This window comes from Haemaphysalis longicornis, unplaced genomic scaffold, assembly GCF_048455015.1.
Source record: "Haemaphysalis longicornis isolate Haplotype H1 unplaced genomic scaffold, Haemaphysalis longicornis Haplotype H1 scaffold_10, whole genome shotgun sequence".
Taxonomy (NCBI): domain Eukaryota; kingdom Metazoa; phylum Arthropoda; class Arachnida; order Ixodida; family Ixodidae; genus Haemaphysalis; species Haemaphysalis longicornis.
The window spans coordinates 57,429,863-57,448,753 of record NW_027526204.1 but is presented as its reverse complement, the minus strand read 5'-3'; the positions used below and the strand labels follow the sequence as shown (position 1 = coordinate 57,448,753).

At 45.7% G+C, this 18,891-nt stretch overlaps 2 protein-coding genes across 5 annotated transcripts in view; one reads left to right on the top strand and one right to left on the bottom strand.

Moving 5' to 3' along the window:
* LOC144158584 (uncharacterized) overlaps positions 1–18,891 on the bottom strand; it is a 56,702-nt gene that overhangs the window by 15,630 nt on the left and 22,181 nt on the right. Inside the window, exons 1-4 of one of the 3 annotated variants that reach the window (XM_077689568.1) lie at positions 7,815–8,099; positions 6,078–6,168; positions 5,163–5,309; positions 5,036–5,098 (exon numbers count right to left, since the gene is read on the bottom strand). In XM_077689568.1, coding sequence (XP_077545694.1) covers positions 5,036–5,098; positions 5,163–5,250 — 151 coding nt within the window. In that variant the 5' untranslated portion in view covers positions 5,251–5,309; positions 6,078–6,168; positions 7,815–8,099. Of the gene's footprint in view, positions 1–5,035; positions 5,099–5,162; positions 5,310–6,077; positions 6,169–7,814; positions 8,100–18,891 lie in introns of those variants that run through there. The other 2 variants (XM_077689569.1, XM_077689570.1) reach the window with 2 other exon arrangements.
* Positions 8,314–18,891, top strand: part of LOC144158589 (uncharacterized) — a 28,735-nt gene continuing 18,157 nt past the window's right edge. Inside the window, exons 1-4 of one of the 2 annotated variants that reach the window (XM_077689590.1) lie at positions 8,314–9,461; positions 10,442–10,564; positions 16,234–16,375; positions 16,436–16,498. In XM_077689590.1, coding sequence (XP_077545716.1) covers positions 16,291–16,375; positions 16,436–16,498 — 148 coding nt within the window. In that variant the 5' untranslated portion in view covers positions 8,314–9,461; positions 10,442–10,564; positions 16,234–16,290. The remainder of the gene's footprint in view (positions 9,462–10,441; positions 10,565–16,233; positions 16,376–16,435; positions 16,499–18,891) is intronic. The other variant, XR_013320132.1, reaches the window with a different exon arrangement.

The following is an 18,891-nucleotide window of genomic DNA, read 5'->3' as shown; positions in this document are numbered from 1 at the left end:
GCCACTCTTACACTGGAGGAACTTGTAACTGTAACACTTAATTTCTTACACAGTAAGTACAGTTGGAAATACTGTTACAGTTTCTGGCTGTTTTTATGAAAAATATCCAACAGCAACACTCGTAAACACCAATTTACAGTACGTTCTCTCCACTTTTTCAAATGTTCTTCTTTCTCATATCCTGTCCACCTTTCACTTTTCCACAACACAGCACCCCTTGCCATTATGGACAGCAGGCCGCGAAGAGAATTATTTTCCTTGCAGAAGACCGAGGTCGGAGGTCGGTTTAGAAGGTTATTTCTTGAATCTATTCTATCTTATTGAGTGGAGCAGAAACAACAAAAAACAAGAAACTGGCAATTACACGTCTGAAAAAGGGACAACTAAGCCAACTTTTTGAAAGAAACTTATCCTAAGTTACAATAGGTTTTGCAAAACAGTTGTCCAACACTAAGGGTACGTCAACAAAAAAGTTGCAACTGAGGAGTGCACGATTGTTGGTGTTGGACTTGAGTGTGCCCTCTCTCAGGTTCCCTTTGTTTAGGGTTTTACCACTTTTGACTACCCGCATACCTTCGTGCACTTCTATCAAATAAACTCAATTATTTGGTTTTTCACAGTAACGTAAAAAGTAACGACGTTACTTTTTGCACAGTAACTATAACTGTAACAAGTTACTTTTGGAAACTCGGTAACTGTAGCTGTAATAGAGTTTCTTTTTTGGCTCAGTTAAGTGTAATTGTAACACTGTTACTTTTTGCTCGTTGTGCCCATGAGTGGCGGAAAGGCACAGACAAGGTGGGTGACGGCAGTGACGACCGAGAGCAGGCAGCGTAATTGCAGCGGAACATCCGCAGCCGGCAACAGCGATGCTGCTGCAGCCACACCTGACCTGCAGACATGGAGGAATGTGTCGATGCTTCCTTTGCACAGGCTGGACTTGATGACTGGCAGTGGTGTCGGCCTTTTGCACTGGCAATCCAGTCGACTGCCGCAGTCAGGCCAATACTACTTTTTCTAGTTTCGGTTCTATTATTGCGTGCCTAGAAGCAGTGGCGCTGGGGAAACACTCCTCCTCTCTTTTTTTTCTTTCCGCTTCTCTCCGGCACGACAGGGGGCGCGCATGCGCGATAACGGTCACCACAGTTGCTGCCTCCAAAAGGGACGCCAAGAACACCAGGATGAATCGTAACGTGAAGTCTCTTTGAGTGCTGTTAGCAAAAGGTGAGAACGTCGTTTGTATGCCGTACGTGAAGCTGAGCCGAAGGATAGGACTTGTGCCGTGCGTGTGCTGTGCTTGAAGACAGACAACCTTGTCTGTGTTGTATTGGTCATCGGTGTTTCTCACCGCACGTCGCGTTCGCGCACGTAACGCGAATAAAGTGTTCAAGTGATATTCGAGCTGGCGTCGTTACTGCTCAAGCGGCGTGGCTTCGTGCCGTCGGAGCGAGGCTTGCCCGTTGGAGGCAGCGGGGTGGCGGCGGCAGTTGCCGGGTGGGAATGGGGGGACACGGGGAGGGGGGAAGGAATCCAACCGGCATGAGAGGGGAAAGCATTACCTCTCCCCCACGCATGCTGCGCGCCCTCGCATTGTTGCCATGGCAATTATATACGCCTTCAAGGCCAACATGGCGGTGGCGTTGTTAGGGCAACAACAACGCAGTAATATTTCCCCAGGCTCACCAGGGGAGAATATGCCGCACGAGTCTCAATTAGCCCGGATGCTGGGTTGAAGGCTAAGAGACCGCCTCCTGCCGCAGTGTTCCCATACCTCGAACTGGGCGTCCGACTGGGAGCAGAATTCCAAGGACCAATCTCTCCTTTTTCATGCTCAAGCCCCCCAACCTCCTATAATCATCCTCTTCCAACGCTCTGCCTAGGTTCTCTTCTAGTCTTCAGCGCTTTCTTCCTATGCGCTATGTGCCTTCTTCTTCATCTTCACCTCCATCTTCGCCTATCTCTTCTTCCTTTAGTCGTTTTTTAGCTTGTTGTTGCTGCTGCCTACTGTCTACGGCGCCATGCCAACCAGTTTCATTACAGCACGCCATGTCGACATTTTTAAGCCAGCAGGATTCGAAAACGAAGGGGAATCCTTCAGAACTGTCTCGGCTTCATATACATCGGCATGCAAGATGACCCTCCTGGTGCACGGCCGCTTTGTAGAATTCAGGATAAACACAGCCTCCAATGAATTGGTCAATCCAACCAACCGCCTGTGGCATTCAATCTGTTTGGGTATGGAACTCCACTGCTATGTGCTTCTAATCAGCTCTACAATCGTGAAGGAAAGCATCTCGCAGCCAAAGACATAGCCTTTTCTGAATAATCTACCATGGGCACACGACGCTGCAAGATACCTATGTGCTTCAAATGTTCACATACCCTCATTCAGCAAACCCACTATCCAAGCCGAGCCAATGCTATTCTCCACCAATGCCATCGCTGAAAAAGTGAGCCCAAAAGGGCCAACTTCATTGTTTTAAAGACTTGACAGACATTAAGAGAGCGCCAAATTTACTTGCACAAAGGGAAAGCCATTTGCCTAAAAGGATACTGATGCGATATGCAAACATTGTCATATTACTCGTGCAGATTAAAGTCTGGAATCCCGAGAGCATGTCGTGACTACCGTATTAACTCGCGTAATGAACCCATGTTCTTCCGGAAAATTCGGCATGAATTTTGGGGATGGTTCATTATGCGGGAAAAAAATTGCAAGAGATTTTTAAAAGTTGAAATTTCATACAATAAAGTTGCTAAGAGAAGCACTGTCACAGCCTTACCATTTTCGAAAAAACATGTAGGTAATTATGTAATGAAATTAATTTATTTGCAACTCACTATCGCCCCCCTTCGCCATGGAGCTTCCCTCCTCACTGAAGTCGCTTGCAGCCGCACTTTTGTTGTCGGCACCATCTTCCCTGCCATCAAGGCACTCCAAAATTTCTTTTCCCACACCGGCAAACTTCCTTTGGGCCCACGAAACACACGGCGACCCCTGTTCACCACCCGAAAACCTCTCGTTTTCGCCCGTAGCCTACACGCACTGAGTCAACACTCAAGTGCCACACAGCTGCACCATTTCCATGTGCAGCGCACGCTGCGCCACCGTAGTTTAAAACGTCGTGCAGCAGGACCACAAAAAAAGGTTGGAACACAGTTGAACAACAAAACCACGGAGCGTAATGGCGAAGTTGCGTAACAGCAAGAGCAGAGGAGTGCGGAGCACGTTTGGTGCTTTTTTCGCACGCTGCAACGTTTTTATGGCGAAAGGTTTGTTTTGCATTCAACAGGTAGTGCACCGCAAACGCGCAATTTTTAAATTCTAAGCCACGGCATCGCACTCACGTCTCCGGCTACTGATGAGATTGTTTTTCTTGGAATGCATTTTTAGCATTTCTGCGTGTACTGTAGCACGATATCAAGTTACTGCGATGGCCTACAGCATCAGCAACCATGCTTGAAATGAAAACATATTACCAGCGCATTTTTTATTCAGTGACAAAAAAGTAAATTATCAACAAAAAAAAGTGGGGGGACGGTTCATTACGCAGTGGGTTCATTATGCAAGTAAATACGGTATTCTGGGTGCATTCACGTGAATTTATTTAACAGAACAATCAATTCAAAAACGCTGTTCCACTTCCGCCTTCTCCTTGCGAATTTCCTCTGACAATTCTTATGATGCTTAGTTTTGTGGATTCATTTGACTACAGCTACTTTGCGGCTCACCGAATCGCAAACGGGGCATCAGAGGTCGATCACGAATTAGAGCTTAATCTGCAGCAATATCTGTGTCTTGAAGACCGTGACTCCATTTTTTTTTAATTTGTACAGCGATTGAGTTTGGTAATGTCGATGATGTCAAAATAACTAAACATTAGTGCTGATGCAAACAGTATATTGGTGTTATGATGCTTCACTGATTTCGCGTCAGTGGAATTGTAAGCTTCGTATTCCTGTGCGGCAATACACTTGTAAAAAATCTAAAGCCAGTAAAGGCAGAAGAGACCAATAATGTAATATAGGTAATAAAGAATTGAAAGCAACCAAAGATTTCCTTGTGAAGTGTAATATCAAAGTACGAGTAGAAGCAGACACCGACCAAAAGAAACTTAAAAACAACAACAAGACGTTTCGGCTTCGTTACTGAAGCCTTGTTCACAATGAGGCGAATAAAAGTTCATGCACGCTTATTTTTCTTGAGCACGTGCCGCAGGCAGCGAGTTACACTCGCTGCCTACGTCACGTGCTCACAATGAGGCTGCCTCGCTGCCTCATTGTGAACAACGCTTCAGTAACGAAGCCAAAACGTCTTGTTGTTGCTTTAAAGTTTTTAAGTTTCTTTTGGTCGGTGTCTCCGCTTCTACTCCAACATGTTTCCCGACCAGACGGGTTTCCGTCAAACCCTCGACTTCAATATCAAAGTACGAGAAGAACTTTTTGTGCAGGGTAGTTTTAAACTAGCATAGCGGTCAGCAGTATGGACACATACTTGCAATCGCTTTTCCTATCCAAGAAGTACAGTTGCTAGTGATAAGGTATTTGTGGATGCTTGGATGAAGCTTACTGCAGAATCTTTACAAAATGCTCATCTAAGCTGCTTGGCAGAAATAAACAGCCTGTACAACATGAAGGGTTAGTTGTCAGATTTATATGCTTCATATTTACTCTCCAGGAGCCAATGTGTTTTGGACGAGTGGTCTAAAGCACTTGATGTAGTGGGTCCTAGTGAGCAGGTTCGAATATTGGGAGGAATTTTGTTTTAGTTGATTTGTTTATTTAGGCAGTGCTCTCTATTCCACAATCACCATTTTGTGCTGAGATTTTTGTAGCTTTATGACAGGGTTGGCAAACTGCATGCAGATGTTGACATATGGGAGAGTTCTTGTTGCTATGGTGTTGATTGACATAAGGACCCACCACTCGCAAACACAGATCCCAAACAGCTGACCCGTGGTCTGGTGTGGATATTGTTTGTGCTGATGGCCCCATACTACAATGTTTATATAAAAAAACATGCCAAAATTCTAACCTGAAGCTTTGCCTTTTGTTTGGGAGCTTGCGCTGGTGAACAACACGAGAGCACACTGTGTAGCTGCAAGAAGATTCATAAATGGTAACGCATACAGAATAGCAGTTGTATAGAACAGGGACAGTACCTATGGAACTGCTGGTTATGGCCGCCTGTGTTTCTTGGCTCAGGAAAAACACATCCCTGTCAACAGCTGCTACTGTGCACGTCGCCATGTCACAGCCCTTCTCAAGCGTTGATGACGTGGCAGGCCTGCTCTCTGCTTTGGAGTCGTCTGAATGAGAAAAACCAGTAAAAGTTACACAATCCCAATAATATCAAAAAGACCAGTAATAAGCTCATCGCTCGTTTTACTTTCCTACCGAAAACCACAAGCGAAAAATTCAGCCTGCTACAAAAAGCTTTCTTGAAACAGCCAAATGGTTAAGCAAGGCTAAAACGGGGGCTAGTTGGTTATACATCTTGAACCGCGCTGTATTAAAACTTCAGCAAACAGGGGAAGAGCACACCAGGACGGAAGTTGATAGTTCGAGCTTCGTTCTGTCCTTGTGTGCTCTTCCCTTGTTTGTTGAAGTTTTAATACAACGCGGTTCAAGAACACAAATGGTTAAAAAGATAAGCTTTGCTGCTATGCGAAACGAGTCATAGGCCATGCATGCCTTCTTCAATTCCTTTCATGCTACACTGGTTTGCAGGAGGTATCACCCAGTTCTCTTCTGAGTCTGTCATGCATGCATTCCTATTTCAAGTTCCTCCCAAGCATAAGCACCACAAGCATTGCCATTAAACCAACGACAAACACATGAGACTCTCATCAGCAAGGCTAGTTCTGGAGCAATGAAGACGAACTTACACGTGAAACTGTTCTGGAACAACTTCGTTGTAAGCCCCTAAAGAAATTTCCCACTTCCCATTTTGGTTTCGGAGGTTTGCCTGCCTGTCTCATTGGCGGATTTCCACAAGTGAGAACAAAAACATCAAAAGTGCTGTGACATTAACATAAGGCATGCAGCAACACTACCGCTACTACAGCATTTCTTACCTGTAATGAACTAAGAAACCTTATCTACAGATGTCTCCCTTTATCAACAGAACTTCAGTGTACGTGTCGACCAGGTGCTGGCAGAGTTGTGCTGGAAGAAAAGTAGGCAAGAGATGAGGATGCAGGAGGTGTAGTTAAACAGATGAGAATTTACAAAGTGCAGGGGGGAGAAAATAGTATTCAAGGGCAGGAAACGGTGAGAGAGTTCAGACCGCGCGCTGGTGAGCGAGTACGGTAATTTCACGACACCTGCATTTGTTGCCGAGCTTCACGAGTACGGCACGCATATCACGACGCCTGTCTTAGAGTTCACGTAGGGTTCATAGAGGCATAGAGTTCCCATACGTGGACATTGACGTGAAATGCGCGCATGTGGCCTCGTAGGGAATTAATAGTCTAGGGGCGGGGGGTGGAAGGGGATTTCACAAAGCATATGAGGCCTTCGCGAGCTAGGTTAAAAGGCATGTCTCACATGCAAGTGCATACAGCTTGTTTTGATTCGCGAGTGATGAAGACGTGTCCAGGCCAAAAAGTAAAGATCCGTGCCAATAAACAGGTTGTTCCTTGATAAAACTTCTCTGGCTTTGTCTGGTCAATGGGGCCGTGAGAAGGTTCACCGCCATTTCTCGGATGGAGTCCAGAATCGAACAGCGACCGGTTAATAAACCTATGCTGGTTAGTGTGCCCCAATCGCAACTGGTCCTCCCAGTGAAGGGTAGCACATTCTGGGGGCAATGATGTCCGTGCTACACGAGAGTTTGACGCTTTTGAGTCGAATGTCACTTGACCCAAATGATACCTTTGAGCTGCTACGCGACGTTTTTCAAAGGCCTTTGATTAAAATGCCATTTCAGTCGAAGAAGCACCACGAATGACCTTTGAGGTCCTCAAAGGGCTTTGAAACACTAATGGTCGTACTCTCGGAGGCAGTTCTAATGCCATAATTACAAAAAGTACTTTACGAGTAAACATAGCAGTTTAAAGTGCACAAGCTTCATAATGTCTCAATCGTTCTTGTTTTCTATCACTCCCTCTACTATCACAACGTAACTTTTACTCACAACACCGGCGCTGCGAAAAAAAAAGAAAAAAAACTGGCTGTCAGCGGATGTTTGCAGATTGTTACCAGATTGATTGCTAATAACTGCTTTTTTTTTTTGCTCATTTTAACTTCAAAATAAATTTTTGTCAAGAACGAAACAGGACAGCAGCGGCGGGAACTGCCTTTGAGAATTGTCCTGTAGATCGGCGAAACTCCTAGTTCGAATGGCATTTGAACTTTCGGAGGTCATTGGGCTGAAATGTCCTTTCAAACAATCTTGTCGCGCAGGTATAAGATGCGCTCGCTCTATGCTTGTAGCTGCTGGGTACACTTCAATGGAGATGTCGGGTAAGAGCGTCTGAACAGACTGCAGCCCGGCTGCTTCGCACCACAGCCAAACGCCTCCCGAAATCGTCAAAACCGCAAGGGGCACCAATGATTTTAGGGGAGCTACGAGATCGCGCGGTTCAGCTGGTAGGCGCGCAAGCACGGTTCCGTCTGCATTGTAGCCTAACGGTGGAAGTTCTATCCGCCGGTAACATCGGGACGCGCTGAGAGGTATTTCGCGACAGCGGTCGTCAAAACAACTGGTCTGGGTTTATGAGCACGGTTCAAGTAAACTCGCCCGACTCCGCGGTACATGAACAACGGTCGGGGACAGACACGCCAGACACAACGGTCGAAAGCAGACAGACCTTTTGGGAAGCTGCTGGGCGGACGTTTCCGCCGAAGCTCACGAGATCCTCAGCACGTCTTGACCGCCACAACGTTCGCCTCCGCGCTGGCACGGAGCTACGCTGACAAAGCGCGCCTGATGGTCAGCATGAATACAATGCACAGAATAGCGCGATGCACAGCAGTACCACGACCCATTTGCGATTTCAGGCAATACAGAACTTGGTGTGGAGAGCCTCACGATGGTCGCCTTGCGGGGTTGCGGATTGTAAACCCCGCCGTGCGGCGCAGCAAGCGTATATTGTGTCCCCAGACGTGTCGGACACGACGGACGCTGCATGCCGCCAAACTAAAAGTATTTCCTTTTTATTTTGTCATTATTTTGTATTTTAATTATTAGAGGTAATTATTTATATTATTATTATTTTATTATATTATAGGAAAGCTGCTAGGGGCCACATCAGTTCGCTCCGCCACGAGGCCGTCTCTGTTTTTTGTGAACTATCCGCGATCATTGAAAGTGGTTGACCCTGTGAGCCATGTAAAAGCGATGGGGAACGCTGCAAGACAGGGTACAAGTCCTGTACCGAAAAACTTTCGCAGTTTTCTGCGCCGAGAAAAGAAGAACGCCTTCAGGTGTGGAGGAATGCCATTCCGCGCAAGGATCGCATCCTACAGTCTACCGACCACCTCTGCGAACGGCACTTCGAGCCTCATTTGATAAGCAAATCCTGGGAAGCGGTCTACAACGGCAATGTTTTGTGTCGAGCACCCCGGAAAGCGTCCCTCTCCAAAGATGCAGTGCCTACTATTTTTCCAGACTGCCCAAGCTATCTCTCGAAAGAAAAAAAAGCAACGCAAGAGGCCAGCTGACATGACATCAACGGGCCTTTCAAGAAGCACCGTAAGCAACGCCAGGAACTCGGTGACTCGCTTTTGTTGGATCCTCCCGAAAGTGGTGCTACTGCGTTGGACATGCTCTTGGATGATTGTACCTCGGCACCCCTGGCAACGGTGTCAACTTTTGGTGAACTGTTTGGAAGCCCAGCATGCGTTGAGCTTCCGTCCACAACTTGGGCCTTTCACAGACTGCAGGTAGACGAGCTTCGCAATGTTGTGTTCTCACAGAACAGGGAGGATTATTTGTGTTCTCGGAATCAAAAACTGCGTGCGAATTCCAATTTTCTTAGACGTCGCTATAACGCCCAGGTAAATTGCCGTCTAATGGAAGTAAGCTACCCGCTTGCAGCGCCGCAGGTCCTAGAGGGAAAATCCAACGCCTAATAATACAATCCTCCGCTGGTTCACAAATCCTGAACTCTGCCTTTTGTTAAATGAGGAATTCCCGCTGCCGTATTGCACCGTTCTACTGCGTCTGCGCGTGTCCTTTTCGTGCTGACGAACGTTGTGTGCGCACCAAACTGCATTGAAATGCGTGTGTGGCTGGTGAAGAGCTCGGGATATCGTGGGTAGCCCCACCGCTGCCTTTGAGAAGGACGCCTCCGTCTTCGGTTAGCGTGTCTTGTGCTCTGCGGTCTGTGCTTCGCCTTCTACCTGACGCTCGCAGTTGTTTTGGGTCGGGTGCCTGTCAGCAGCCCCCTACGAGCCCTGTTTGGAGAGCGCCGACTCCTGTTCCATCCGAACTCTCACGTCCGAGGAGTGTTCAAGTGAGTTAGCGCGCTTGTTGCCACAAAACCGGCTGCAATTTATTGACGTTCGCTACCGACACTGTTCACTGAGCGTTCGTGCAGTGGTCAGCGCGGTCAACCGATTCGAAAAAGCCACGCCGGAATAGTACTATAGACCTTATCAGTGCAAGATAGTACGCGGCAAAGTAGCGAGATGGTTGTGGAATCGAAAGTAAAGAATGATCCGGCTCATTTAAATGAAGCGGGGGGGAGCAAGGCTGGAAGTTGGCGTGCGTCGTGACAGTTGTTCGTCGCACCCTTTTAAAGGGTGAACACATGCAGCGACGCGAAACATGTTATAACCCGCCAAACTAGTAGGGTCCGAATGTCATTTGCACCAAATGTCATTGACTCAAATGGGGTGTTTCGTATGCCATTCATAATCCGCCGTGCGGTGCTAGAATTTAGATGGCATTTGAAAGATTTCACAATTGCTCGTCGTGCTGTAGTGGCGCTGTTGTCGCTCCGTTCTGTTTTCGTACAACACTACAACAATCAAATTTAGGAGCATTCTAAGGCAGTAAAATGATATCAAATTAAAAGAGACACCAGTTTTCACTGCAATGTAGTGGCTGTCTTGCGTAGTTTCATTTTATTTTTTTGCGACTGACCCACTGGTTTTAAGAGTATGAAAATTAAACATGTTGATTTCATATTTTAAGTAAATGAACAGTGAACAAAGTTACACAAACTAAAATATTTTGTTTTACGTACGGAAGTTATACTTTTTATGGCTGATCGAAGACGCTGCGTGCGAGAGTGCTATAAATCTGTGACGTCTCTGGTTTTACGTACGGAAGTTATACTTTTTATTGCCGATCAAAGACACTACGTGCGAAGTGCTATAAATCTGTGACGTCTCTGGTAAGAGGTGGCACCCACATCTGGGTTGCCACACAAACGTTTGTACGTGTCTGTCAACTGTTTATATTGCTTACCATATTAATTTGGATGTGCAGCTGCTTTGGATGACAAGAGAAGAATTGAGAGTGAGAACTTCCACTACAGGACAATCTGTTTATTAACGCTGCATCTTCACTTACTGGCTGGGCACCTCGTCGTCACTGGCAAATCACAACAGTGTAAGTACTTGCATGTCGGCCACATCTATGAACTCAGGAAATGGCAATTATTAACAAAAATTATAGGCAAAGCCCATCCACGGTGGCTGCCTTTAAATGCGAAGTATTTTTCAGCTTTGAGAAACTTACGCGCCGTTGTGCGTAGGCATTCACTGAAAAGAGTGTTCCTTGATCCAATGGGGTCTCTTATTTTCCTTTAACTGGGAAGCAATGTAATAAGCCAGCTCTTTATTGCGGCACTATTGGCGGTGAGCGCGAACACAGGCGGTGCTGCGAAGCGCGCTTCCGTGACGTCAGCTTAGGGATTCTCGCATTTGTCGTCTCCTTCACTCAGGATCGCTGTCCCTGCTGTTTCTTTGCGCTCGGTCAATGTCTGGTGCTTGTCCGCACCAGAATTGCCGTGTGCGTAACTTTTTATCATAATAATAGGCTTAAAATCGCATAGACTAGCTCATGGTGTCAAAGTATAGTTTTGGATACCGCTACGGGAGAAACATTGCCGGCGCCACCCCATTCCTTGCTGCGAAGCCGGTCCTGTGCGGAGCGCGAACAGTCGGCGCTAGGCGTCAGCTTCTCATGTAAGCATTCGAACAAAAGGAACAGTCAGCTGCTAATAACCGACAACAGCGAAAATGGAAGACCAAAACAAATTCTAGGCCTTCAGGCCTGTCGGCTTTGGCAGAAGGCATCACGATTACCGGTAATCATATGTAAGGTAAAACAGTTTTTGCAACCTTTTCGAACGCTGGAACGCGTTTTAATTGTCACATCACTTTACATTGTCAAGGCATGAAAGTTTGCCGACATGCACTATAGACTGCAAAAACTGTAGGTTCAGTTCCAAATAACCCAGTGTGTATATACGCGCGTGCTGATTCTATACCAGGCATCTAACCAGTATGGAAATTTATTGAGCAAAACGAGTCACGTCTTCGTTAAATTTATAGTAACACATATATGTTTGTTAAGACCTGGAGGGATATTTCGGAACATTTTGCACAGCCATATTTTCCCGATATTCGGATATGCGTTATAGGAAAACTGCACTCAAGAGGAGGAGGAGGGGAAAACTTTGTTTAACAATTAAATCGATCTGGTTAGTGGGCCGGGTCCTCAGTGCAGGACAAGAGAGTAAAAGTAATTTCCTTCAAATCATAGAACGCCATCCAGAGTAGAATGGGATTTCTTCTTCGCGCATGGAAGGGTTGAAAAGCAATAAAGAGCTACTTGGAGTTCTTCGGTTTCGAGTCTTGTAATATATGCGGGTATACTATTTATTACGTTAGTTAGCGAGTATATCATGCCTTCAACACCGTAACCATGTCATCATTGTTCGAGTTGCGAGACAGTTCGTTATGATAACGACATAATTACGATATAAATTCAGAGCACAAAAGCCGCCCTCGAGTACTGTGGACCACGTTGTTTAGGGCGCGATCGCGGTGGCGTAGGACAAACCTTCTCATTGTATTTGCATGTGAATAAACAAAGCACGCTGAGGATATGCACCTTCTTGCACGCAGCCGTAATGAAAGCCAATTTGTGAAGAAGGGAATGTATGTCATGCAAAATGAAGGAAATATCCCCACGACCTTTGTGAGGCTCCCAAACCTCCTAATAAGAAGTGGTGATGGCGCAGAAAAATTAATGCGTTGAGAAGAAAAAAAAGCAAGAAACGTTAATCCGATACAACACAACAACGAAAGAAACAGAAGAAAGTCGCTTTATTTCCTGCTGTGCGATGAGCGTGTAGAGGCCGCTGCTTGGTACGTAGTATTAGACAGTTGAGTCTTCATAGGAGCATCTCAAAAATACTGCAGGGAAGCCTACGCATTTTGAATACTTATCGAGAAGCTCTGATCGCTGATCATCGCGAATAAGCAAGAAAGGACGAGTTACACACGATTTTCTCACCGATACTCTGAAAAAAATGGTTCTCTAGCTCTTCGTATGTTCCAAACTTGTGGGGGATACAGCTTCAAATTATTCAGATGCATCAGAAGCTGGCAAAATAACTGAGTCGCTAGAAATACGCTTTTTAACGCACTACAGCAACGAAGCGGGTGATTTCTAGCCCAGGCACTGTTGGCCCTCACAAGCGGAGTGTAGCAGACGACAGCAGCGCGAATCCCTAAGCCGACGTCAGAGCCAGGGGGCGCCACTCAAAGATCTCACCGCCAATAGACCGTTTGCAAAATTGCCAAATCGTTGGCGGAAAAGCAGCAAGCCACTGTGGCAACACTGTGCACCCGCTGCGCCGCCATTAGAAAGGAAGCGAAAAGGCTGCGCGCACAGTTTCTATGGAGTAGCTACCGTCCACCGTCCACGTAATTGCATACGCGTCGTGGGGCAACAGACTCGTGAATCCGTGGGTGAAAACGTGCAACGGCAACGGCGTTGCTACGACCTGCTTCCTTTCTAATGGCGTCGTCGCGTTCACCACCAGTGTTACCACCGCTGAATTCTCAGTGTTGACCGCCTTTTTGCAAAGGGTCTATTCTTCACTGCTCACACCTGCCAGAGACGGCTGTGACCCAACTCACTGAGCAAAGAGTAGCCCTGCTAGCGAGTTCAAGCAGAGGGGACAGGCTCAAGTCTTCCATATACAGTGGGACGTGTCTCATCAAATGCAAAAGTGTACGTAGTTGTCACCCAAAACGAATGGTACCAAAATTGCCACTGCTGTGAAAAGGAAATAAATGCACATTTTCGTTTATGTGGGATTCGAAGCCACATTGCCAGCGTGGCAGCCAAGTGCGCTAACCACAGAGCTAACCTGGCACCATGCCAGAATGGAACAAGAATCATCCAGATGCATCCCCGTGACAGGTCAATGTGACTGCATGTGCATAGAACAGGCGTAGAGCAGGCATAGTCAGAAGAGGAGAGCTCTCACTGTGGAGAAGCTGCCGCATGAGTTGTGGCCAGTCGGCTTGCCGCAATTATTTACCTCGCGTCAATACACAAAAATAAGAAAGGGAGGAAAAAAACGAACCGGATGCAGCAGTGGTGAAGTCCAATAATCTCTGCTTTGCGCTTTCAAATAATGTAAGCCGACTGAAGTGCCCGTGAAATTTTTGTTCTCAAAAAAGGGTGGCAAAGTAGAGAGCTCAACAACGCTAAGCCGCAGTAGAGTTATTTCTGTCAGTGCAGTGTTAAAAGAAAGTGAGCCGGTGCGACACATCAAAAGATAGATTAGGATGCAGTTATGTTCTGTACTGGGGAGAAAAATCCCCATTTAAAGGTTAGAAAATTCCGTTTCTAGCACTTTTTCCGCGCAGGTGTTTCAAAAATTTCCCACAAATTTCCCTGCGTTCACCTTTTGCAGCTGATGGATTTTTTTCGTGGATTCTTGTTTGGTTTTGGGCGTTAGCCAGCACCACCTATGTCTAATTTATGTGGCCTTCCAGGCGCAGACACTGGTCAGAGCTTCAGCGTGAACTAATTTCTACTACATCTGTTGCTCAGGAACATTTGATGATGCATTTCACGTTTTGTACCAAACAGCGTTCTTACTTTGGAAGCTAAAGGTCAAAGTTAAAACTGCGCGTAGGAAAAAGAAGGAATTGTTGGGTGATTGGGTAATTTTAGCTCAGCGTCGGGACAGGTGGAGCAATCTCTTGTTGCTGCATGTGGACTAAGGCACCCCCGCAATAAGGTTTTGTATATTGCGCAGGGATTCGTGTGAACAGGCTTCAGCCGACACCGTTTCATACTTTGCTAGCTCTGTCTCATGGAGTATCCTTTCCTCTGTGCTCCCTCCTGTTTTACGAACTGGATTAGAAGCGGTCTTGGATGTTTGTGGCTGGGGGAAGACGACTTCGAATATTTGAACATAAATCCGACGCAGTGTTATGGAAACTTTTTTAAAGAAAACAATGTAATGAATGACGCAAGGTCCGCTTTACTGACATTATTTTTTCCGGTGGAAGGGGTTGGCTACTGCAGTCAAGGTGGTCTTTCAAGCTTCTTCGATTTTAAGAACTCGGGGCTCTCCTTGCTACTGTGCGTATTCACTGTGGAAAGCAGGTTTCTTTCCATTGCTGACCGGTCAGGAAGGGACATCCAGAAGTGGTGTCCTCACACAGATTAATAGAACGGAAAAGCATGATGCACCTCCGAGCCATAGCCCCATATTTGCATTGTACGTGGTTTATTTGGTGATTATTAGATGCCTGCCACGAGCTGCAAGGCAGGGGATGAGTGTTATCCCTGTTATTGCTAATACGAGGGAATCCTGCAGTGTGAGTATAGTGCCTCTTTGTGCTGCAAATCGTGCGCTTTCATTAACTGTTTATGATGTATTGCACCTCGTGCGGTAGCCAGATTGGGAGGCCCTTGAAACAGGAATTAATAGTGAAAAAAATGGTAAACATTCAGATTTCATCGACGTGTGTTTTAGGGGACACATGTAGATTGAAATCAGCATGTTTGTTACTCCTGCACCGGAGATTTTTAATAAAAGTAAGTTTAATGTGTTTGTTGCCTCATCGTAGTAAAGGTGCCGAGGTAAAGAAAGAGTTTATGCCTGCGAGAAACCAAAAACAGCAAAATGTGTCTTCACTCAGAAAGCGATAGTTTCTGGCAGCTTCTGCAAACCAGTCTAGTCCACAATGAGTTGCTTTGCACAACAGGGAAGCTACTCCCTTAACCTACCCACCACAGTGGCTCTGTGACTAAGGCGTTGTGCTGCTGAGCCCCAGGACATGGGTTCGATCACGGCCGTGGCAGTTACATTTCAGATGGAGGCTAAAAATGAAAACACCCCTCTGTAGAGTTTTCAGCGCCTGTATAGATCCCCAGGTGGTCAAGATGCCGTGTAGCACGGGTGTGTACCCTCAGCGCACTAAACCCCATAATCTGGTCTAATCCCTTAACTTTTTATCTGGCCTCAGAAGGCGTGTCTGGTGGACTAAATATTCTGTGGGCCATTTTCTGCTCTGTATAATACCCCTGCTACACTGGGGTCTAAATGTCATTTGAACCAAATGTCATTTGGCTCAAATTGCCAAGTTGTGCTGCTACACTAGGTTTTTAAATGTCATTTGGCTCAAATGACATTTGAGCCAAATGAGCACCGAGAGAGACATTTGAGATTTCAAATGCCATTTCCAGCACTCTCGAACGCAGCGTCTTCGATCGGCAATAAAAAATATAATACTTCCGTACGTAAAACAAACAAAATATTGTTGTTTGTGAAACTTTGTTCACTGTTTATTTACTTAAAATACGAAATCGACATATTTAATTTTCATACCCTCAAAACCAGTGGGTCAGTTGCAAAAAACACAAACAAAAACAACGCAAGACAGCCATATTTAGAGTCAAAACTGGTGTCTCTTCTAATTTGATATCATTTTACTGCCTCGGACTGCTCCTAAGTTTGATTGTTGTATTAGTGTACGAAAACGGAACGCGGCAACAACAGCGCCACTACAGCACAGCGAACAGTTGTGAAAGCTTTCCAATGCCTTTCGAAATTGTAGTGTAGCACGGCGGATTCTGAATGGCATTTGAAGCAACCCATTTGAGTCAAATGACATTTGGTTCAAATGACATTTGGACCCCAGTGTAGCAGGGGTATAAGACTAGCAATTGGCTTTTACTAGTGCTTTTGTTATTCAGTGAAGCTGTAGGAGTTTTCTCTAGTACTTGTTTTCCACTTTCAGAAGGCACAACACCAGTGACAGCAAGCAACCAGCAACAGCACTCCTGAGGGCTGCGTCATGACCATGTGTACGGGTGTGGTTTGTGGCTGGAAGTTATCCTGCAGCCAAAAAACACAGACATCCATTATCACTAGTGCCATAGGTACTTCCTCTATTTGAGTGGTTGTCCTTGTACATTACTAAGTATGCAATTTTTTTGCAGGTACTCAGTGCGCGCTTCTGTCACTCATCAGCACAAGCTCCCAGACAGAAGAGAAAATTCCAGGTTAGAATTTTTCTTTTTGTCTAAGCATTTTGGAATGAAGAGATCAGCACTGCCGAAAAAAGCAGTAATCATTTTTGACGTACTTTTCTTTTGCTTTGCATGTACAGTCAGACGCCTGTATGAGGAAGCGCGTAGCACCGCGATAATTGTTCGTTATACAGGTCACTTCATTATATGCGTCACGCACCTTACTTATTCCCTTTAAAGCATATTAGCATACTGATAGAAACTATCGTCAGACCTAAACTGCAACAGGAAAAAAAAGTGTACAATTTTTTTTCCTGTTGCAGTTTAGGTCTGACGATAGCTTCATTATATGCGTCACGCACCTTACTTATTCCCTTTAAAGCATATTAGCATACTGATAGAAACTGTCGTCAGACCTAAACTGCAACAGGAAAAAAAAGTGTACAATTTTTTTTTTGTACAGTGGTATCACGTACTGAATGCACAACCACTGTCCACCTGATGCTGTCGAGGTTCATGGCATGCTACGGCGCCAGGTAATTGAGAGACGAATTATATATCTGCAGCGCGTCAAGTGCTGCTACCGCTTCGGGGGTAGTCTTAGTGTTTAGCTCCTCTGCAAGCTCATCATTACTGCCTACCTGATAATTTGTGGCATCTCTTTTCGTTATGGCTTCTACGATGTCAGTTGTCAGGTCAGAACGAACCAGTAATTGGTCGTACGTTGAGACATAATCGTTGGCCGTCACAACCTATGCTGCGCTTCAACACACACTGTACATGTTTATCGATTCCTGCAGCTGCGTGGCCAAACTCGATGATTCACGTTCATTGGCACACCTATCACCTGTGTGTTGCCACGTGTGCGGCTAGGTGTGTTCGTTATCAAACAACAATTCTGTGATAAGAATGCATGAATTGCTTTGTTTAACTCTTTAGGCAAATTCGCTGTAGTGGCCTTCGCTGCAGTGGCATGCATCCACAATACATAGGAAAGAGAGATTTGGTCAGACCATATGGCATATGGCATGCTTCGTTGTACCGGCTATTTCGTAGTAGAAGCATTCATTGTAGTGGCGTTTGACTGTTGTGGTACTCCGAAGCCATAAGAGTTTTTCTTTTTACTATGCTGACATTAAGTTACAGCCAATAGGCTTTATCGAGCATGCAGGTAAAAAAACTAAGTCTGGCGTGAATACTTTGACGGCATTGTGGCTGTTCTAGTATTGCAAAGGTCACATTTCTTATCTTTCTAAAATAATAGTGTGCTCGATTTCTAGTTTAACGATCACGATTTATTGTTTTCTAAATTTTGTATCGAAATGTACAATAATTTTAATAGGTTTTTAGAGCTTTGGTGTCTGAGTTTTGAAACATCATGTTTTTTTTACTTGTAGACACAGATAAAAGGCAACCATTTGTCAGTGTAAGACTTTCTGTGGACTTGCTGGATTTTACAATCTTGCTGTTTGCCTTTGTTATGTGAGGCTTTCGGCCTGCCATTTCATGTTGTGAAAGGAAATTTACAACGTGTACTTAACCTTGATTTTTCTGATTAGAAATCTGAATCAAGATATTGCCACAAACCATCCTTTGCGAGCCACTTTTGTTTTCAGTGTCGGTGCCTAGCTGCGGTGGTTTTCTCAAATTGAACCTTATTTAAAGGGGTACTGACGCAAAATTTTGAAGGCGAGATAACTTCGGAGATAGATTGGTGTAAACACACATACATCATGTGCAAAATATCAGCGGCGAAAACAGCCTAGAACATATTTATTGTCAATTTTAAAGTGAGTGAAACGCCAGCCGAGCAGCCATCGGAGAACTTAACACAATCGACATTCCCTGGATGTTGACTAAATAAACATCCAAACACCTCACGAGTTTGTGCTGGCTGCTCCCGCACTGCTGGCATGCCTCGCCAGCTCGCCACTCCGATCGGAGGTCGGAACTTCTTCTCTCGATCAATGAACGATCCATTTGTTGGCCCATCGGGCAGTTGGCCACGACCTAAGTTCTACAGTGATTCCAGGCACTCTTCCTTTATTTCGTTTTATTATACCGGACACGAAAACACGCCGGGGATGCGAATAATGCACTGAGCGAGCCGCTTGGTCGCTGTGCAGGCGGTGGTGCAGGTTGGTGCAGGCAGCTTGCTACCACTGCACAAAAATGGACACAAGTCCGAAACAAGGCAACACATATGGGAAACGAGTTACTGATGCGAGAGCAAATTGCATTAAAAATCATCTGCACCACTTACCAGAGCGGCAATCGATTATCCGCCTCAGTGTTAAGCCTTACACATCTGTAGGTGGACCTGTAAGCAGACTGGCCGGCTGCTCTCAGGTGCGCGTTTTCCCACCCATTGTCTTGAGCGTCGCGGGTTGTTCTCTAGCTGTGGCAGCAATTTACACTCGCAGTGC